A 17,070-nucleotide genomic window follows, 5' to 3' on the forward strand; every position below is an offset into this window, starting at 1 on the left:
GTAATGCGCCCCCTCCCCCCTAGCCTAGATTCTTTTTACAGAAATGATCTTGAATGTTCTTTCTCTCCAGGGAAAGAAGGATGGGTTGGTTAGACAAGAAAAATTTTCCAGCTGACACAACAGCAACCTGAGAAAGCACTAGATCTAGTGAGCTTTGTTGTTACTGCTGCTGCTGCTGCTGCTGGTGTGTGCTAAACCTCACAAAGTGACTTATTTCTGGGTGCTACATAAGGCACTCATGTGAACAAACAAGAAAACAAAACTAACTTCCTCCGAAGGCTGGTGAATCCTGAATTGTGAGGTTTGGTGTTTTAATTATGAGTCCCTTCCTGTTTTTATAGGGATTGAGAAGTAGCTTGAGCACATCAGAAGCCTGAACTAAGGTATTTGGAACAAGATCAGCTAAACCAAAGCAAACAGCTCCTGGTCCCTTCAGGTTTAACTCTCCTTTCTAGAGAAATTGCTGAGGCATTTATAATATCACTAAACAGTCAGTAATGAAAAAAAGAAGAGTTTTAGGAAAACTTTTTCTTTTTTCTTCTGACACACGTCTTTAATGTATATTGATATATATACATCCTCTTAGCATATGTACTGACATGTATGTGTGGGTAGGTGGGTGGGGTGGGGGTATGTGTTAGTGTTGTGTGGTGTGTGTGTGCACTTATTGTTAATCAAGACAACTTTATTTACAAAGTTGAACTATTTTCTCTTCTCATACTTTTGGGACATCATTGCCTCACTGAATGTTATTTTTCTATGTCCCTTTATCTTTCCATTCCTCATCTCTCATACATGTATTTCACTAAATTTTGTCCCTCACTGTCTTGTTTTCTTCTTTTGCAATTCTAGCAGTATATTTGATTATATATACTTAATCAAATATCAGAATATTCTGATATTTGATTAAGTAGATTCTCCTTATCTAGTCACAAATGATGTCACAATCTGCTGTAAGATACTGTGACCTTGGCATTTCATAAGTCTTAAGTGAGCCTTTAGGAGCCCGTTTTCATCTCTGAATCTACTCTGGCCCAACATTTCCACTGGCCACTTACAGCTCAGTTCAATAGACCTCTGAGGAAACATTTCTCTTCCCATCGGGGAGGCCTTGGAGATCTCCTGCCCTGCCTGTTCTATATGACCTTTCAGAAATCAGGGAACCCCTGGAGATCTCCTGCCCCGTGTGTTCTGCAGGACCTTTCAAAGGTCAGGATTTGCTCATCTGAATGGAACACCTTCAGATGTACTGAGAAAGTTCTGTGAGTTACTTTTACTATTACAGGAAAATATTTGAAGTGAAAGTTTGATTTTGAAGGGCTTGGCCACAGTTTATGTCTTGTGGTTGAAATCATTTAATCCTTTAGATATTCTTTACCCTGAAATCTGGTGACAGCATACAGAAGCTATGGTGTTCCTTCTTTTCAAAGAGCCAAAGAAACAGGAGAGTTCCTCAGGGTTGAACCTGGGGCCAGGTTTTGAAGGCACACGATGTCTCCTTGTAATTAATTGCAGGGGCAGTTTAGGACTCCTTTCGATGGTAGTCCTGCTTCCTTCTGGTAGCTTAACAAGGCCCTTTGCACTGGTGAATCTGAGTGACTGTAGGGGTTGGCGGCATTCGCTCATCGCAAACATTCTCTCCATTGAGCCTCAAAAACTCAAAAGTACACACAACCTGTGACAATCTGAAGACCTGGGACTTGTGGCCTTCTCACATGTTAGCATTTTCTACATGGAGGCCAAATAAAGGCAAACAAAGGAGCTGGTGGAAGTCTGTTGAAGTCACAACCATTCCTTATGTGAAGGAATTCTACAGTTTACAAGAGTCCATGAACGTTAATTGAACTGTCCTCCAGGACATTCCGGGCCACTCTTCCAACCACACATCTCTCAGTTCTTCTCTTGCTGGGATGCTCTAGGTTGGACAGAGCAACCATTATTCTAGGAAGCTGGTGACTTCCATGGATCCATGGCTCTGGACCAAAATGCATTTGGGTTAATAAACATTTGTCTAGTCCCTATTTGCTGTTGCTGGTCTGCATGTTCATTTTCCCAATGTGGGACAAATTCCATTCTCAAGGGGCTACCACCCCCATAGGGAGAGGAAGAGACACTCATCAGGACTGAAGGGCCATGTATATGAGAAATCCAGACATAAGAAGCTTTGAGAGCATTGAGAGGGAACGCTTAGCCTCATTTAAATATAGTAGAGACTGTGGACCCTTTAACTCAAGCAGACATACCAAGTTCAGTAAGAGAGGCAGAATCTCTATTAGAATTGGTGTAAATGCTAGGTAAGGTAGCTAGAGCATCAGAGAAAGACCACTGGGCTATCTCATGATCCTTTGAGGAAGCAGGATGGTGCAGGGACCAGCAGGTACTGAAGTGGGGCTACATCATGAGCTATAAAGACAGAGGTGAGTGGCCATCTGTGGATAGCTAGTGCTTTGCAGCCCAGGCTCATGAATTTCATGCCAAACCTAGGGCCACTGGTGCATTGCAGTGCCAGCTGGCAGGAGGGAGTGCTGCTAAGCTCATCGGTTCCTTCTCTTCAGCACAGCATCAACTTATGCATAAATGCAAAATGATGGCCACAGCTTGTCTTGTTCTTTAAAGTCCTTTTGTGTGTCAAGAGCATCTTATATGTGATCCTGTAACTTGGGATCATGCCCAGAATGAGACTTGGGAGGTGCAGTTTCCAGCTGAAGGTCATGGCTTGTCATGGCTGAAGGCATGGCTTGTCACAGGAAATAAGATGCGAGAAGGGACCAGCAGACCGTGTTGGCATAGAGTTCAGCCAGACAATGAAGACAGGCTGAGCTGCAAGGGAGCTAGACAAGGCTTGGGGAGCCCCACATGCAATCTGCTAGGAAACTACATCCAGTATGTGAGTAGGAAGCATTTAAATAGGAAGAAATTTTAGCCATTAAATTTCCACATTTTTCTCTGTACCCCACTAAGACATTTAGGATCTGCGTAGCTCAGGCTGGTCTAGGTGTCTCAATCCTTGTACCTCAGCCCCTCGGGTGCTAAAACAACAGGCCTGTATCTCATTACAAACTAATTGTGATTCTTTTCTAGATGAAGATAAATCCAAGTTATTTGGTCCAAAGATAATATATGATATTATCCTCAGTCAGGCCTATTCCCAGGTTGAGAAAGCTCTCCCACAGAACCTGTGCTAAGTGCTTCAGTGTTTCACCACATGTGTGCTCTGAAATGCAGTTCTGAGGGGGAACACACTTGCTTATAGAGAGAGAAGGGAGGAAAACATAAGACAGGCTTCCGAAGCAATCCCTGTAGTGATCTGAGTTGGGGGAATTTTGAGTTCCAGTTCATGGAAACATCTTAGTATTATTGTCTAAATTACCACCACATCGCTCTGAGGTATGGGCTGCCGAAGGTTCAGGTCTGGTAAGGCAAAACTTATTCTTAATCTTCACTATCTCAGAGAGCAAAGTAATGAGACTCGATTCTCTTGTTACATGTCTCCTGTTCTCAGTGATGTCTCTCCCTTTTCTCATTCACCTAAAAAGGGTCTGGGACACACAGCAGGGTCTGTTCATGAGTAGAGGGGATGAATTTGTTGCAAACACAGAATCATTCAAGGCTTCCGTCATTTTTCGAAGGACAAATGAATGAAGAAGGCATGAGTTATAGAGCAGGACAGGCCACGCTGTCTCGGCGAGCTCCTCCTGAGTAATCTTGGACTACTCCCTTTGTCTTTGTAAGCCTTTGGTTTCTAACCTGTATAAAAACCCAGCAACAGTCTTCCTGCTTTGTGGGAACAATGGCTCAACAATTAAGACACATGCAATAACTTCTTTCTTTTTTAAAAATTTTATTGGATATTTTATTTATTTACATTTCAAATGTTATCCCCTTACCCACAAGCTCCCTATCCCATTCCCCTCCTTCTGTTTCTATGAGGGTGGACCCACTCCTGCCTCCCTGCCCTTGCATTCTCTTACACTGGGGCATCTAGCATTCACAGGAACAAGGGCCTCTCTTCTCATTGATGCCCAATAAGGCCATTCTCTGCTACATAGGCAGCTGGAGACATGGGTCCCTCCATGTTTACTCCTTGATTGGTGGCTTAGACCCTGGTAGGTGTGGTTGGTTGATATTGTTGTTCTTCCTATGGGCTTGCAAACCCCTTCAGCTCCTTCAGCCATTTCTTTAACTCCTCCACTGGTGACTCCATGATCAGTTCAATGGTTGGTTGCGAGATCCACCTCTGTATATGTTAGGCTCTTTCAGAGCCTCTCAGGAGACAGCTATATCAGGCTCCTGTCAGCATGCACTTCTTGGAATTCACACTAGTGTCAGCATTTGGTGACTGTATATGGGATGGATCCCTAGGTGGGACAGTCTCTGGATGACCTTTCCTTCAGTCTCTGCTCCACACTTTGTCTCCATATTTGCTTCTATGAGCATTTTGTTACCCCTTCTAAGAAAGACTGAAGCACCCACACTTTGGTCTTTCTTCTTCTTGAGTTTCTTGTGATCTGTGAATTGTATCTTGGGTATTCTGAGCTTTTGGGCTAATATCCACTTATCTGTGAGTTCATACCATGTGTGTTCTTTTGTGATTGGGTTACCTCACTCAGGATCATATTTTCTAGTTCCATCCATTTGCCTAAGAATTTCATGAATTCATTATTTTTAATAGCTGAGTAGTACTCCATTGCGTAAATGTACCACATTTTCTGTATCCGTCCCTCTGTTGAAGGACATCTGGGTTCTTTCCAGCTTCTGGCTATTATAAATAAGGCTGCTATGAACATAGTGGAGCATGTGCCCTTGCCATATTTTGGAGCATTTTTTGTGTATGTGCCCAGGAGTGGTATAGCTGCTTCCTTAGGTAATATTATGTCCAATTTTCTGAGTAACTGCCAGACTGATTTCCAGAGGAGTTGAACCAGTTTTCAATTCCACCAGCAATGAAGGAGTGTTCCTCTTTCTCCACATCTTCACCAGCATCTGCTGCCACCTGAGTTTTTGATCTTAGCCATTCTGACAGGTATGAGGTGGAATCTCAGGGTTGTTTTGATTTGCATTTCCCTGATGACTAAGGATGTTGAACATTTGTTTTTTTAGGTGCTTCTTAGCCATTTGGTATTCCTCAGTTGAGAATTCTTTGTGTAGCTCTGTGCTGCATTTTTAATGGGGTTATTTGATTGTCTGGAGTCTAATTTCTTGAGTTCCTTGTATATACTGGATATCAACCCTCTGTCGGATGTAGAATTGGTAAAGATCTTTTTTAAATTTGTTGGTTGCTGTTTTGTCCTAGTGATAGTGTCCTTGCCTTACAGAAGCTTTGTAATTTTATGAGGTCCCGTTTGTCAATTCTTAATCTTAGAGCTTAAGCCATTGGTGTTCTGTCCAGTTTCTGGTGCCCATGTATTAGAGGCTCTTCCCCTGTTAGTTTCAGTATATCTTATTTTATGTGGAGGTCCTTCCAGGAAGCTAGGATGAGGGTCTTAAAGCCTACACCCACAATGACACACCTACTGCAACAGGGACACACCTTCTAATAGTGCCACTCCCTAGACAAGGCATGTACAAACCATCACACCTTTTCAGTACCAATGTGCCTCCTGTGAGGGCTTGTGAGCCTTTACGGCCAGCATGGCTCTCCCAAAGCTGCAGCAGCACAACTTTAAACTGGGTTGTGCACTGTGATCTGACTCACAGAGCCTGGGTGGTGGAGTAAAAGCTTCACTGCTGAGTGCTATTCACAGCATCCCCGCCATGTGAGCTAGGCTGGAGCGTATTCTCTTCTAGTGGATCCGTGGTTCCTATGCTGCTGACACACAGTTTCCTGTTCATGAAGATTTGATGGGGACCTGGGAAGAGACAAGAATATATAATTAAACATCCTATGCAATGAAGAGCAGACAATCTTTAAAAAAATATGAATAGGGCATATAGTCCAGTCTATTGGAGTCAAGGAATAATTATGTAACAATTATTTATACAGTACAAAGGAGGTTAGGCAAAATGCAGTGGGGTACATTTGAAAGACACCAGAAAGTTGATCATGTTGACGACATTTACCAGCATGCTACAATAAAACATAAGTTTCTTAAGAACAAAAAGTACTGAACCACCCAGAAAAGAACATATACAGGCCTCCTGGCACATATGTAGCAGGTATGCAGCTTGACCTTCATGTGGGTCCTGAACAATAAGAGCAGTAGCATCCCTAAAGCTGTTGCCTATACATGGGCTTTGTTCTCCTAGCTGGGCTGCCTTGTCTGGCCTTAGTAGCAGAGGAAGCACCTAGCCTCACAGAGACGTGATTGATGTGCCCGGATGGGGGGATACCCAGGGGCCCCCACTCTCTCAGAGGAGAAGAGGAGGGAGGATTGGGGAAGGATTGTTGGGGAGGGCAGGAGACGGGCAGTGAGAGGGATGTAAAGTGAATATGTAAAAGAAATGTACTCCAAAAGTAACACAAAGAAGAAACTTAATCAAATGCCTAATAGAGTATAAATGTAGGCAGTGTGCAAAGTAGCAAGAGAAAATAATTTTTGTTGATCACCTCCTATGCTCTAGGACAGTGGTACAATGTATTTCATTTAGTTTTCCAAATATTTTAATTCCAATGGATTAGAACTTCTTATTCACAACTCCAAGACCACAGGGCTCAGGTGTTAGAAGTGATATTTAAAGCAGATTTACCTCACTGGGAAGCCCATGCTTTTATGGCTTAGCAGAACTCCCTACTTACTGGATTTAGCATCTGAGGCACTACTAAAAGTGGCGTGTTTTGTAGTCTGTAATCACACCTGAAATTGTTACCCCTAAATGATATGTCAGCAAATCCCTCCACTCAAGGATCATGGAAGCCTGTGGAAGGGGCTGAAAAAGTGTAACAGCCAGGGGATGGAGGACACCAGGAGAACAAGGTCCTCTTAAATAACCTGATCAAAGCTCACCTGAACTCACAGAGGGAAGCAGCAAGCAGAGCTCCTGCCTGTACCAGTCTGCACCAGGTCCCCCAGCTGTATATTATGACTGCCAGTTTAGTATTGTAATGGGGACTTGAGTATGTAAATGAGAGAGTATCCATTTTTCATGTCTTCTCTTGGGCTCCTTTTGTTTGTTTTGCCCAGTTCTGATATGTTAGTTTTTGTTTTATCTTATGGTATTTCATTATTATCCTCTAGAAGCTGGTTTGTTTTCTATTGTGAGGCAGAAAGGGAGTGGATCTTAGTGGGAGGAGAGGAGAGGAGAACTGGGAGGAAGGGGAATTGTAATCAGCATCTACAGAGGAAAAAATTCTTTTTCAGTAAAAGAAAAGAGAATGAATTCTTAAAGCCGTATTAACTGGCTGTAATACCACGAAGTTGGTTCTCTTAGAGTCCTTGGATTCTTCTCTAGCTAAAATAGTCCATCTGTCATGCCAACGTTCAGAGCTGTTCTCTTAAGAATTTACTTTTTTTTTACTTATTTGTGTTAATCAGTATCTTACTGTTCAGACTGGCCTCAACCTTAAGATCATTAGATTCTAAACTGAGGGATTTCCAGGCATACAGCACCACTGCTCAGGTAAGGATTAATCAGGGCTGTTTCTCAGGTCAGTGGAAATGAACAAAGGCACTCCTGTAGTAAAAAGGCTTTATGAAACTTTCAAAACCCCTCTGAAATTCAGTAAAGCACATTGTAAATTAATTGTAAAGTAACTGTTTACAAAGGAATAACTTTGTGGCTAGTCCCAAACACAGGAGTGTAAAGTGGAACCTAAAAACTCAATGCATTTAAATTGCACCTCTAATTAATTGCCATGTTGGAAAGAAAAAGAAACAATGGAGATTTGTGAGCGGGTGAGCCGGGTGAGCTGGGTCCCTTGGTGCCCTTCCACTGTTCTTGTGTATCAACTCACATGGAGGAGCATGTTCTTCTGAGAATATAAAACCTCCCCTGTCCTTTTGCCTGTCACTTTTGTTGATAGAGGAGTTCTCTGCAAGTCTGTGCACATCTGGGATAGGCACTTCTTTTATGGGGGCCTATTTCCTGCCTGAGTAAGTAGTCTGGAAACCCTCAGGGTACCTTTAAAGTTTTTTCTTTTTCTTCCTTCCTTCCTTCCTTTCTTTCTTCCTTCCTTTTTTTCATTCTCTTTTTCAAGAGAGGTCTGATGTATGGCAGACTAGTTTTGAACTTGCTGAGGCTCTAAAGATGGTGGTGGACTCAGGATTCTTCTACCTTCATGTCCCAAGTGCTGAGATGCCAGGTGTGTGCCACCATGGCCAGTTTATATGGTGCTAGAGATCAGGTCCAGGGCTTTAGGCACACTAGGAGAGCACTCTTTGCATTCTGATTCAGCGATATCCTCAGTTCAGTGTGTAACACACATTTCACAGTCTACACGTTAGTGTTTGTTAAGGATTTTCTGATCTCAGATAGTTTTACCCTGTGTGTTATATTTAAAAATGTGCAATACAAAAAAAAAAAGCATTAAGGAGAATTTTGCCTTTTTATTCATCTGTGGAATTCTTCTTTGGGGATGAATTGATAAAATTTAAAACTTTATCCTACTAACTTTTTACCAGTTTACTTAATTAATGAAGGAGAAGGTTAGCTGTTCTCTCTCAAGAATCAATTTGTTCATAATAGTTAATTTGCCACTTGGGTTGAGACTCAGACTTTAAATTTCACTTTGAATTTCGCAAGAGCCTTATCAAAAAGAAGAATGCTTTATGATTTCTATACCAGATTCTAAGACACACTTTCCTTTGAGGAAACATTTAACCTACATCTTTCTTTTCCTCTTTTAAGGATATTGTCTACAGTAGTTTTAAAAGAGCCTTGTGTGATAGACCTGCTAGCAGAGTTGGCTCTGTGCCTCTACTTCGATGATGCACTTGATTTTCAGAGTATATTTGATCCAGCACTCAGGGACCAATCAGTTCAGTCACCATTTACTTTTCCCTTCTATCGCATTCTGTGATTGATAAAACAGTAATATTATTATCATCATTATTATTGTTGTTATTATTATTATTGTTGTTGTTGTTGTTGTAGAAAAGGTGACCAGTTCTCAGAGAAAGCAGAAGAACAGAATCTATAAATGAGAGCTGTCCTCCCCCTGGGCTCTGGAGAGCAGCCTACAGCATTCTGCTATCAGGTGAATGGGTCTTGCCCCAGGACAGTCCACCCGCTGGCCATCCAGGTCATCATCTACCTTGCCTGCGCAGTAGGTGTGCTGATCACAGTCCTGGGGAATTTGTTTGTGGTGTTTGCAGTGTCCTACTTTAAAGTGCTCCACACACCCACCAACTTCCTGCTGCTCTCCCTGGCCCTGGCAGACATGTTGCTGGGTCTGCTGGTGTTGCCCCTGAGCACAGTCCGTTCTGTGGAGAGCTGCTGGTTCTTTGGAGACTTCCTGTGCCGTCTGCATACCTATCTGGACACGCTGTTCTGCCTTACCTCCATCTTCCATCTCTGTTTTATTTCCATTGACCGTCATTGTGCAATCTGTGACCCCCTGCTCTATCCCTCCAAGTTCACGGTCAGGACAGCCCTCCGCTACATCGTGGCAGGGTGGGGGATACCAGCAGCCTACACTGCTTTCTTCCTCTACACAGATGTGGTGGAGAAAGCACTCAGCCAGTGGCTAGAAGAGATGCCTTGTATGGGCAGCTGCCAGCTGCTGTTCAATAAGTTCTGGGGGTGGTTAAACTTCCCTGCATTTTTTGTACCCTGTCTCATCATGATCAGCTTGTACCTGAAGATTTTTGTGGTGGCTACCAGACAGGCTCAGCAGATCAGAACTCTGAGCCAAAGCTTGGCTGGGGCTGTCAAGCGGGAAAGAAAAGCTGCCAAGACGTTGGGCATTGCTGTGGGCGTCTACCTTGTGTGTTGGCTTCCCTTCACTGTTGACACTCTGGTGGACAGCCTTCTTAACTTCATCACCCCACCCCTGGTCTTTGACATCTTTATCTGGTTTGCTTATTTCAATTCAGCCTGTAACCCCATCATATACGTCTTCTCCTATCGGTGGTTTAGGAAGGCACTGAAACTCCTCCTGAGCGGGGAGATGTTCTCACCAGCAACACCGACTGTTGATTTGTACCATGACTGATTCTAGCAGGAAGGAGGACAATGGTATAGCCATAGGCTATGGTGTTCCCTAATTTGTAGGCTGCTCTTAGGGCTTAAGTGAGCACAGAAGTACAGCATGCTCCCATGCAGTATTCCCATAAAAGAAAGTAGGGAGAAGGCTGACTGAAGTCTTCTAAGTACTTCAGAATACCCAGTGGGTAAGCAAGCATTCTGGGGAAATACCCAGCCTCTAAGTCATTGCTTCTTAGAAACCGAGAAGTGCAGGAGGAAGTCTGAGAAGTCTGGGGTTTGCTTTCTAAGTTCCGGCCCAGTGGAAAACTCTTTAAAGGCCATTGTTTCTCTGTCTCTGTCTCTGTCTCTGTCTCTGTCTCTGTCTCTGTCTCTGTCTCTGTCTCTGTCTCTCTGTCTCTGTCTCTCTCTGTCTCTCTGTCTCTCTGTCTCTCTGTCTCTCTCTCTGTCTCTCTCTCTGTCTCTCTCTCTCTCTCTCTCTCTCTCTCTCTCTCTCTCTCTCTCTCTCACACACACACACACACACATTATCTAATCCAATTTTGGGAAACTTGCCCGAGTCATAATTTCATGTCATTGTCAAGTAGGGTCCAACACTTTCAATATGCCTTTCTTAAAATATTTATTTTAAAATTCTCATCTCCTTAGAACCTGGCTATTTAAAAGTCTGGAAGCCACATTTGTCCCCTTCAATGTGGGGGTAATTTTATATTATTAAAGGAATATTTTCTTCCTTAAAAATATAAGAGAAACCTAAAATATGTGATGTATTTTGTGATAATTACCCACAGCTTGCCATTTAAAGTTCCTCCTTTCCATTTGCATCACACAGAGTAAACCTACTGTTCTCACAGGCCCAGTGCGGGATTGTCAGAGGGAACACTAGTAGCTGAGCCCCATGGAGGGATTGACACCAATATCCCTTAGCACTTGTTACTACAAGGGGGGCACCCCCTTCTGTCTTTTTCTTTAATATTTCCCTAACCTTCTGGTCTTCTGTCCCCAGGGTTTGCACTGGCTCTGTTTGTGAATGAATAGTTGGATCTTTGTAAAGTTTCTTTGTAAATTAATTTGAAGCTTCTGGAGTCCATACATATTTATAGGCATGTATATATGTTTACAATTTTGCCAATCTCAATAAACAAACCATGGTGAATGCATGTGTTTCTGAAACAACTTCAGTGTTAAAACTCACAAAGAATTTACCTTTATGCAGTTTAAGTAAAACAATCATTCACATCCCGATAACAATGTTTAAGGAAGTAAATGTCTACCAAATATTTTATTTTCTCTTCTATGTGGAACCCAGCTTTAAAATCATATATCTGTCTGTGTGTATTTGTACATGTGTGTATATGTGCATATGTATAAAAGTAGGTCACAAAACAAGAAAGGAGGTCAGGGAGAGGGAGATCTTAAAGAAGGTAGGAAATGAGAAGGTAATGGAATGCAGGAGGAGAGCAGAACCAGAACTAAGTGCTGAAAATGAAGTGAAGCAGCCAGAGGTGTAAGAAACATGGGGGACATTGGTGGGGAGAAGTACTGAGAGCAAACTAGTCATGGGCGCCTACTGAGGAGCTACGATGAATCCCAGTACTTTGTATACTAACTGAAACACAGTAACTAAAATATGCCTTGCCTTCTTGCTATGAAAAAAGAAGTAAAAATTTTATTTGACCAACAAAGCTAATTTAATTGGCTTATTCCATTTATCATATACAAACATAAGATAGTATTTAAGCACATACTAAGAAGGGAGAGAGAAAGAGAGAGAAACAAGGAAGAGAGAGAGACAGAGAGAGAGAGAGAGAGAGAGAGAGAGAGAGAGTTTCTAATGGCCCCAAACTTAAAAATCTACTTGTATCCAAGAGAAACAATCAGATTTCCCCAACCTGATATATATGAAATATATTTCATTCTTTCCCGGTTGACTGACACTTTGAGATTATCTGTGCAACAAAGAGTTGGCGGCTGAAAAGGGTAAGGGATAAAGCAGAACACTTTCCAAGAAGCCATATCTTTTAAGTTTAACATATCCAGTGCTGGGAAAAAAATAAAAAAATAAAAATAAAAATCTACTTGTAACATATTTTCTATTACTTTAGTAGTTTCCATTTTTGGATGCTAAGAAATTCCACACATATCAATTATAATATGCATTCATAAATTAATCATGCTAAGTATCATATTTCCTTCCTGCCTTTCTAGAAGCAACTCACCTTCTTGGCATACCCTGGGCATGACATACTCCATCCTAAAGGCAAGTGCACTGGCTCTGAGCAACTTCTGCAGCCCAGAGGCAGGGAGGGGAGGCTGCTCCTTAAACATCTCACTGTTCTCAGCGGGGTGGACAAAGCTGCCTTATCCAGACCAGCTCCTCCTTGAAGACAAGGAGGAATGGGGAGGGAAAGCCTTGCTAGCCAACCTATGTGAGGGATGGACGTAAAGAGCAGGAGAATGGGGAGAGAAAGCCTCACTAGCCAACCTGTGTGAGGGATGGACATAAAGAGCAGGAGGAATGGGAAGAGAAAGCCTCGCTAGCCAACCTGTGTGAGGGATGGACATAAAGAGCAGGAGGCTTTGGCTTCTCATGAGTTATAGAGACACAAGCACATGGATGTTGTCATTACAAAGCTCACAATGCCAGTGAACCAGGTAGGAATGAGAATCTGAGTTATGGAGGGAGCAGAGCTGCTGGGTGAGGCATGTATGTGTGTGCATGTGTTTGCTTACATTATTTGTGAGCTTGCTTATGTTGCATATGTACATGTGTGTGCATGTGGTTGCTTACATTATGTGTTTGTACATGTGTGTGTATGTGCTTGCTTACATTGTGTGTGCATGTGTGTGCATGTGTTGTTACATTATGTGTGTGCATGTGTGTATGTATGTGCTTGCTAACATTGTGTGTGTGTGCATGTATGTGTGTGTTATGCTCATGTGTTCCAAAAAACATCAATATAGTCTAGGGCTAGGTGATGAAAAGATGGCCCAATAGTTAAGAACACTTGTTGCTCTTGCAGAAGAGCCAAATACAATTCCTGACTCCCACATTAGGCGGCTGCTTGTTAACTCCAGCTCCAAGGGATCCTTCCAATGGCCTCCTTGGGCACCTGTACACATGTGGGATTTACATGCAGAAACACACACATATATATGACATTTAAAAAAATAGTAAAAAAATCAAATTTCAAAATATAGTCTAAAATTTTGAAGTGAATTATACTTGTTTTATATGACGCTACCCAGTAGTTCATTCTCTATACATATTTCAATTTACTTATATTGTTTCCTTCAGCTAAGCTAAACCCACTATAACTCAGCCAGCTGATGGTATGTGTGAGTAAGTGGTATATATATGTATATGGAAATATACATATCGGACATGGCATTTGCCATCCTCAAAAGGGAAGTTAAATAAGAAAGTCAGACTGATTCATGGCTGAGCTCACTTCTTTCATGTCTTTCTTCTACCGTCAGAACAGATGGTCCCAGCAGAAGTACCTTTTCCAGCCATGGTCTCAACAAAGACACAGGAGGGAAGAATGATATAAATGTACAGCTACCACATTCCTGCAGCACTTACATGACACAAACAAAAAACAGAAGAGAAGAGATGACCCTAGGCATTAGCAAAGGAAGAAGCTTTCTAAGAAGGCCAGGCATTCAGCAGACAGCATAGATGCATAAGAGGTTTAGTCTCTTGGAAGGCCTAGACTCAGGAGTATCTAGAAGTGTCAGGAATGGCAGGCAGGTCATGAGCTATACAGACTTCTTCTAGTCTTTGCATTAATTCTTTATATAAGCTTGCAATGGCCATGGGACATGTCTAGAATAGAATGAAGTTTATTTAGGGACATGGGAAGGGGAGTTGAGAAGGGAATAGAGCCAGAGAAAGGGAGAGAGGGGACAGAGAAAGACAGAGAAGACAAAGAAAGTAGAGAAGAGGCCACCCGGGAACACATGGAGAGGGAGGAGGAGAAGGAAGGAGAGAGAGGGAGAAGGGGTCAGAGAGAAAGAAAACGGTGAGAGAGAGAGAGAGAGAGAGAGAGAGAGAGAAGCGAACAGTCCTCTTTATAGCAAGCTAGGCCTACTTGACTGTTGCTAGGTAACTATTGGGTGGAGCCTAGAAAGAATGCTAACTTGCTAACAGTGTTGTCTTCTACTTCCTACTTTGATCACAAAAGGGAAGATTAAAAACAAAAAGCTTGAATTGAATTTCAAGAGTAGTCAGTGGAACGAATCGCCATTGTTCACCTATGTGGTGAGTGTGGTCAAACCTGTCACTGTCAGGTCCTCTATTACCTCAAGCTGCTTCTGGGTAATGAATTCCTTGCCTTCTCAGTACCTCTTCCTCTGGCAAGCTTGGGTTCAACGTTTTTTCTCTTATGGTTTTTGTTTGTTAAAATTTTAACCTTGAAAATTTCAGTCTATAAGTAGACTTGAAATTTTTTTCTGTAATTTGAATCATCATCAACACTATCTCCCCATGACTGGCCAGACCAGAAGTTCTACTACGGGCACATAGCAAGGTCCCAGGACTTAGAACCTACAGTTCCATTGTTCCTAAGTGTTAGTCAGCATGGTTTCCATCCTTGCAGACTGCTGTGGGGAATCACAGGGTGAGCTGAGAGTGGGGTCTCTGTATCGGATAGACCTGGGTCCAAATGCTACTTGTCCCTAAGGTTTATTTAGGTCATGTATTTTTTCCTGTCTAGACCTCAAGGCCCTCTTTTTGGAGTACAAGATAGTAACATCTTAGGGATTTCACTGAAAATGACTAACTGGCCACAGCATGACACAGTTCACTGTAAATCTATGAGGCAAACACATGGATGGTTCAAATCTCAACTTTTTCATCCTTGATTTACATGATGGATTTAAGTAGTTCAAAAATAAAAATCTGCATCCTGGGGAGGCTGAGAACCCAGTAGTCCCTCAACAAAGCAGCATGCCCCACTCAGAAATTCCAAGCTGGTACTGAAGACCTGGGGCTCCACGCAGAGTCCACACTAGGAAGACAGAGCAGCGGGTGTCTGACGTCATCGGGAAGCTTCAGAAGCACCTTTAGACACACTCAATTTGGATGGAGAAGCAGAGCTGCTCCTCCAACTCATTCATATCTGAGTTACTCCTTGGAAGGTGTTACACACTCTAAAGCTAGATTTTTCTCCCTCCATTACAACAACATTTTTATAGAAATGACTGCTAATGTGTTTACGTCAGTTTCTGTCATACTCAAAATCCTAATACTGTAACCTGCCGCAGAGGACAGGAGGCTGTCCGAGATGCCGCTTGCTCGCCCTCTCTCTCTCTGACCACTAGGTGGAGCAGTCAGCTTGGCTTCTGCCTGAGAGACACCAGGGAAACATAAAAGAATGAGGTTGAAGGAATGAGCAGTAAATTCCAAGCATGCCTCAGTTGGTCATGTGAGGGTATCTGCCAGGATAGGGTTCCAACATCACAGGGCTTCAACATGAGCCAGAACTAGGCCTTTCCAAAAAAACTTGATTTTTGCTTCAGCAATGTCTAACCTATATCTGATTGGTATTATTGTTTCCTAGGCCGGTAATTGGTCTTAGAACTTTAGGGAGACTCCAGAACAGGACACTGGATATTGTGGATATGTTATGTGTGTTTTGTGGGGGCAGTGAATATATATATTCAGTATGAGAATGACCTAAAAGTGATTTTAAAAATGCTCTCTTAAATGTAGAATTTATTAATTGTACTCCTTTGTGGTATTTCTTCTTGTTTGTCTTAAATTTCTTCTTGCTTTTATTTATTGCTTAATTTTTAATTGCTAAATATTAGTTATATATCATAATAGTTCCATAGTGACATTTTATTCAAATATAGGGCATACTTCAACCATATTCATTTCCTGATAGCCTTCTTTTTGTCTTCTTCCCACTAATACCCTAATCTTTCTACTTTTATGCCATATATACATAGGTTGTTAGACTCAAAAATCTAATGTCCAGGAGTCAGCCCATGAGAATCAAGAGACTGGGACAAATTGCAAGAGAATTTATTGAACCAACACATAGCCAGGAAGACCCTGACTGACAGAAGTTGGCAACTTTTATATACTCAAAAAGGAGTAGTACATTTCAGGGGGATAGAAAGGGGGGGGACCTTTGTAGCTTTTCCTGACATCAGTAGGGAGAACCATCGACCTCAAAAGAGGAACTACCACATGCCACTTTCTCATGCCCTCTTGTCCCTTCCTCATGTCTTCTTCCATGTCTTAAGCTTTGTGGTTGGAACATGTTCTGTCCTACCCATGTCTCAACCCCTGCGCTTGGAACATGCCCTGACACAATGGAACCTTTTCTAACTATGCTGCTTCAGGTAAATGGCTTGTACATTATATTCTCACATTCCCTGTACATTATCTTTTCATAGGCATATGTATATTATGTGTGTCAATGTGGTTTTCTATATCTATGTAAAATCTAGGCTCTAGAAATGAGAGCAAATAAATTTGTCTGAGCTTGAGTTGTTTTACTTAACATGATGAATCAATTTTTTCTGCAGATGCTCTAATTAATTCTTCTTTATAATTGAATAAAACTCCATTGGGCATGGTCTTAGGGTTTTACTGCTGTGAACAGACATCATGACCAAGGCAAGTCTTATAAAGGACAACATTTAATTGGGGCTGGCTTACAGGTTCAGTGGCTCAGTCCATTATCATCAGGGTGGGAGCACAGCAACATCCAGGGACATGGTACAGGAGGAACTGAGAGTTCTACATCTTCATCTAAAGGCTTCTAATGGAAGACTGACTTCCAGGCAGCCAGGATAAGGGTCTTAAACCTTTGCCCACAGTAACACACCTATTCCAACAAGGCCACATGTTCTAATAGTGCACTCCTTAGGCCAAGCATCTACAAACTACCATATTCCACTCCATGGTCCCCATAGGCTTGTCCAAACATATAATGTTTACGGGGACCATACCTAAACATAGCATAATGCAAAAAT

At 42.2% G+C, this 17,070-nt stretch overlaps 1 protein-coding gene across 1 annotated transcript; it reads left to right on the plus strand.

The window, feature by feature from the left end:
• The first annotated feature begins 9,040 nt into the window (after positions 1-9,040).
• Taar5 (trace amine associated receptor 5) lies at positions 9,041-10,141 on the plus strand. The gene has a single exon (XM_031380318.1). The coding sequence runs from the start codon at positions 9,077-9,079 to the stop codon at positions 10,088-10,090; it is 1,014 nt and encodes a 337-aa protein (XP_031236178.1). The 5' UTR covers positions 9,041-9,076; the 3' UTR covers positions 10,091-10,141.
• The last annotated feature ends 6,929 nt before the right edge of the window (positions 10,142-17,070 follow it).

The sequence above is a fragment of the Mastomys coucha genome, unplaced genomic scaffold, assembly GCF_008632895.1.
Source record: "Mastomys coucha isolate ucsf_1 unplaced genomic scaffold, UCSF_Mcou_1 pScaffold2, whole genome shotgun sequence".
Classification (NCBI taxonomy): domain Eukaryota; kingdom Metazoa; phylum Chordata; class Mammalia; order Rodentia; family Muridae; genus Mastomys; species Mastomys coucha.

Bases quoted from the DNA above. Each gene is read 5' to 3' on its own strand.
- Taar5 (XM_031380318.1), top strand. From the start codon at position 9,077: ATGAGAGCTGTCCTCCCCCTGGGCTCTGGAGAGCAGCCTACAGCATTC.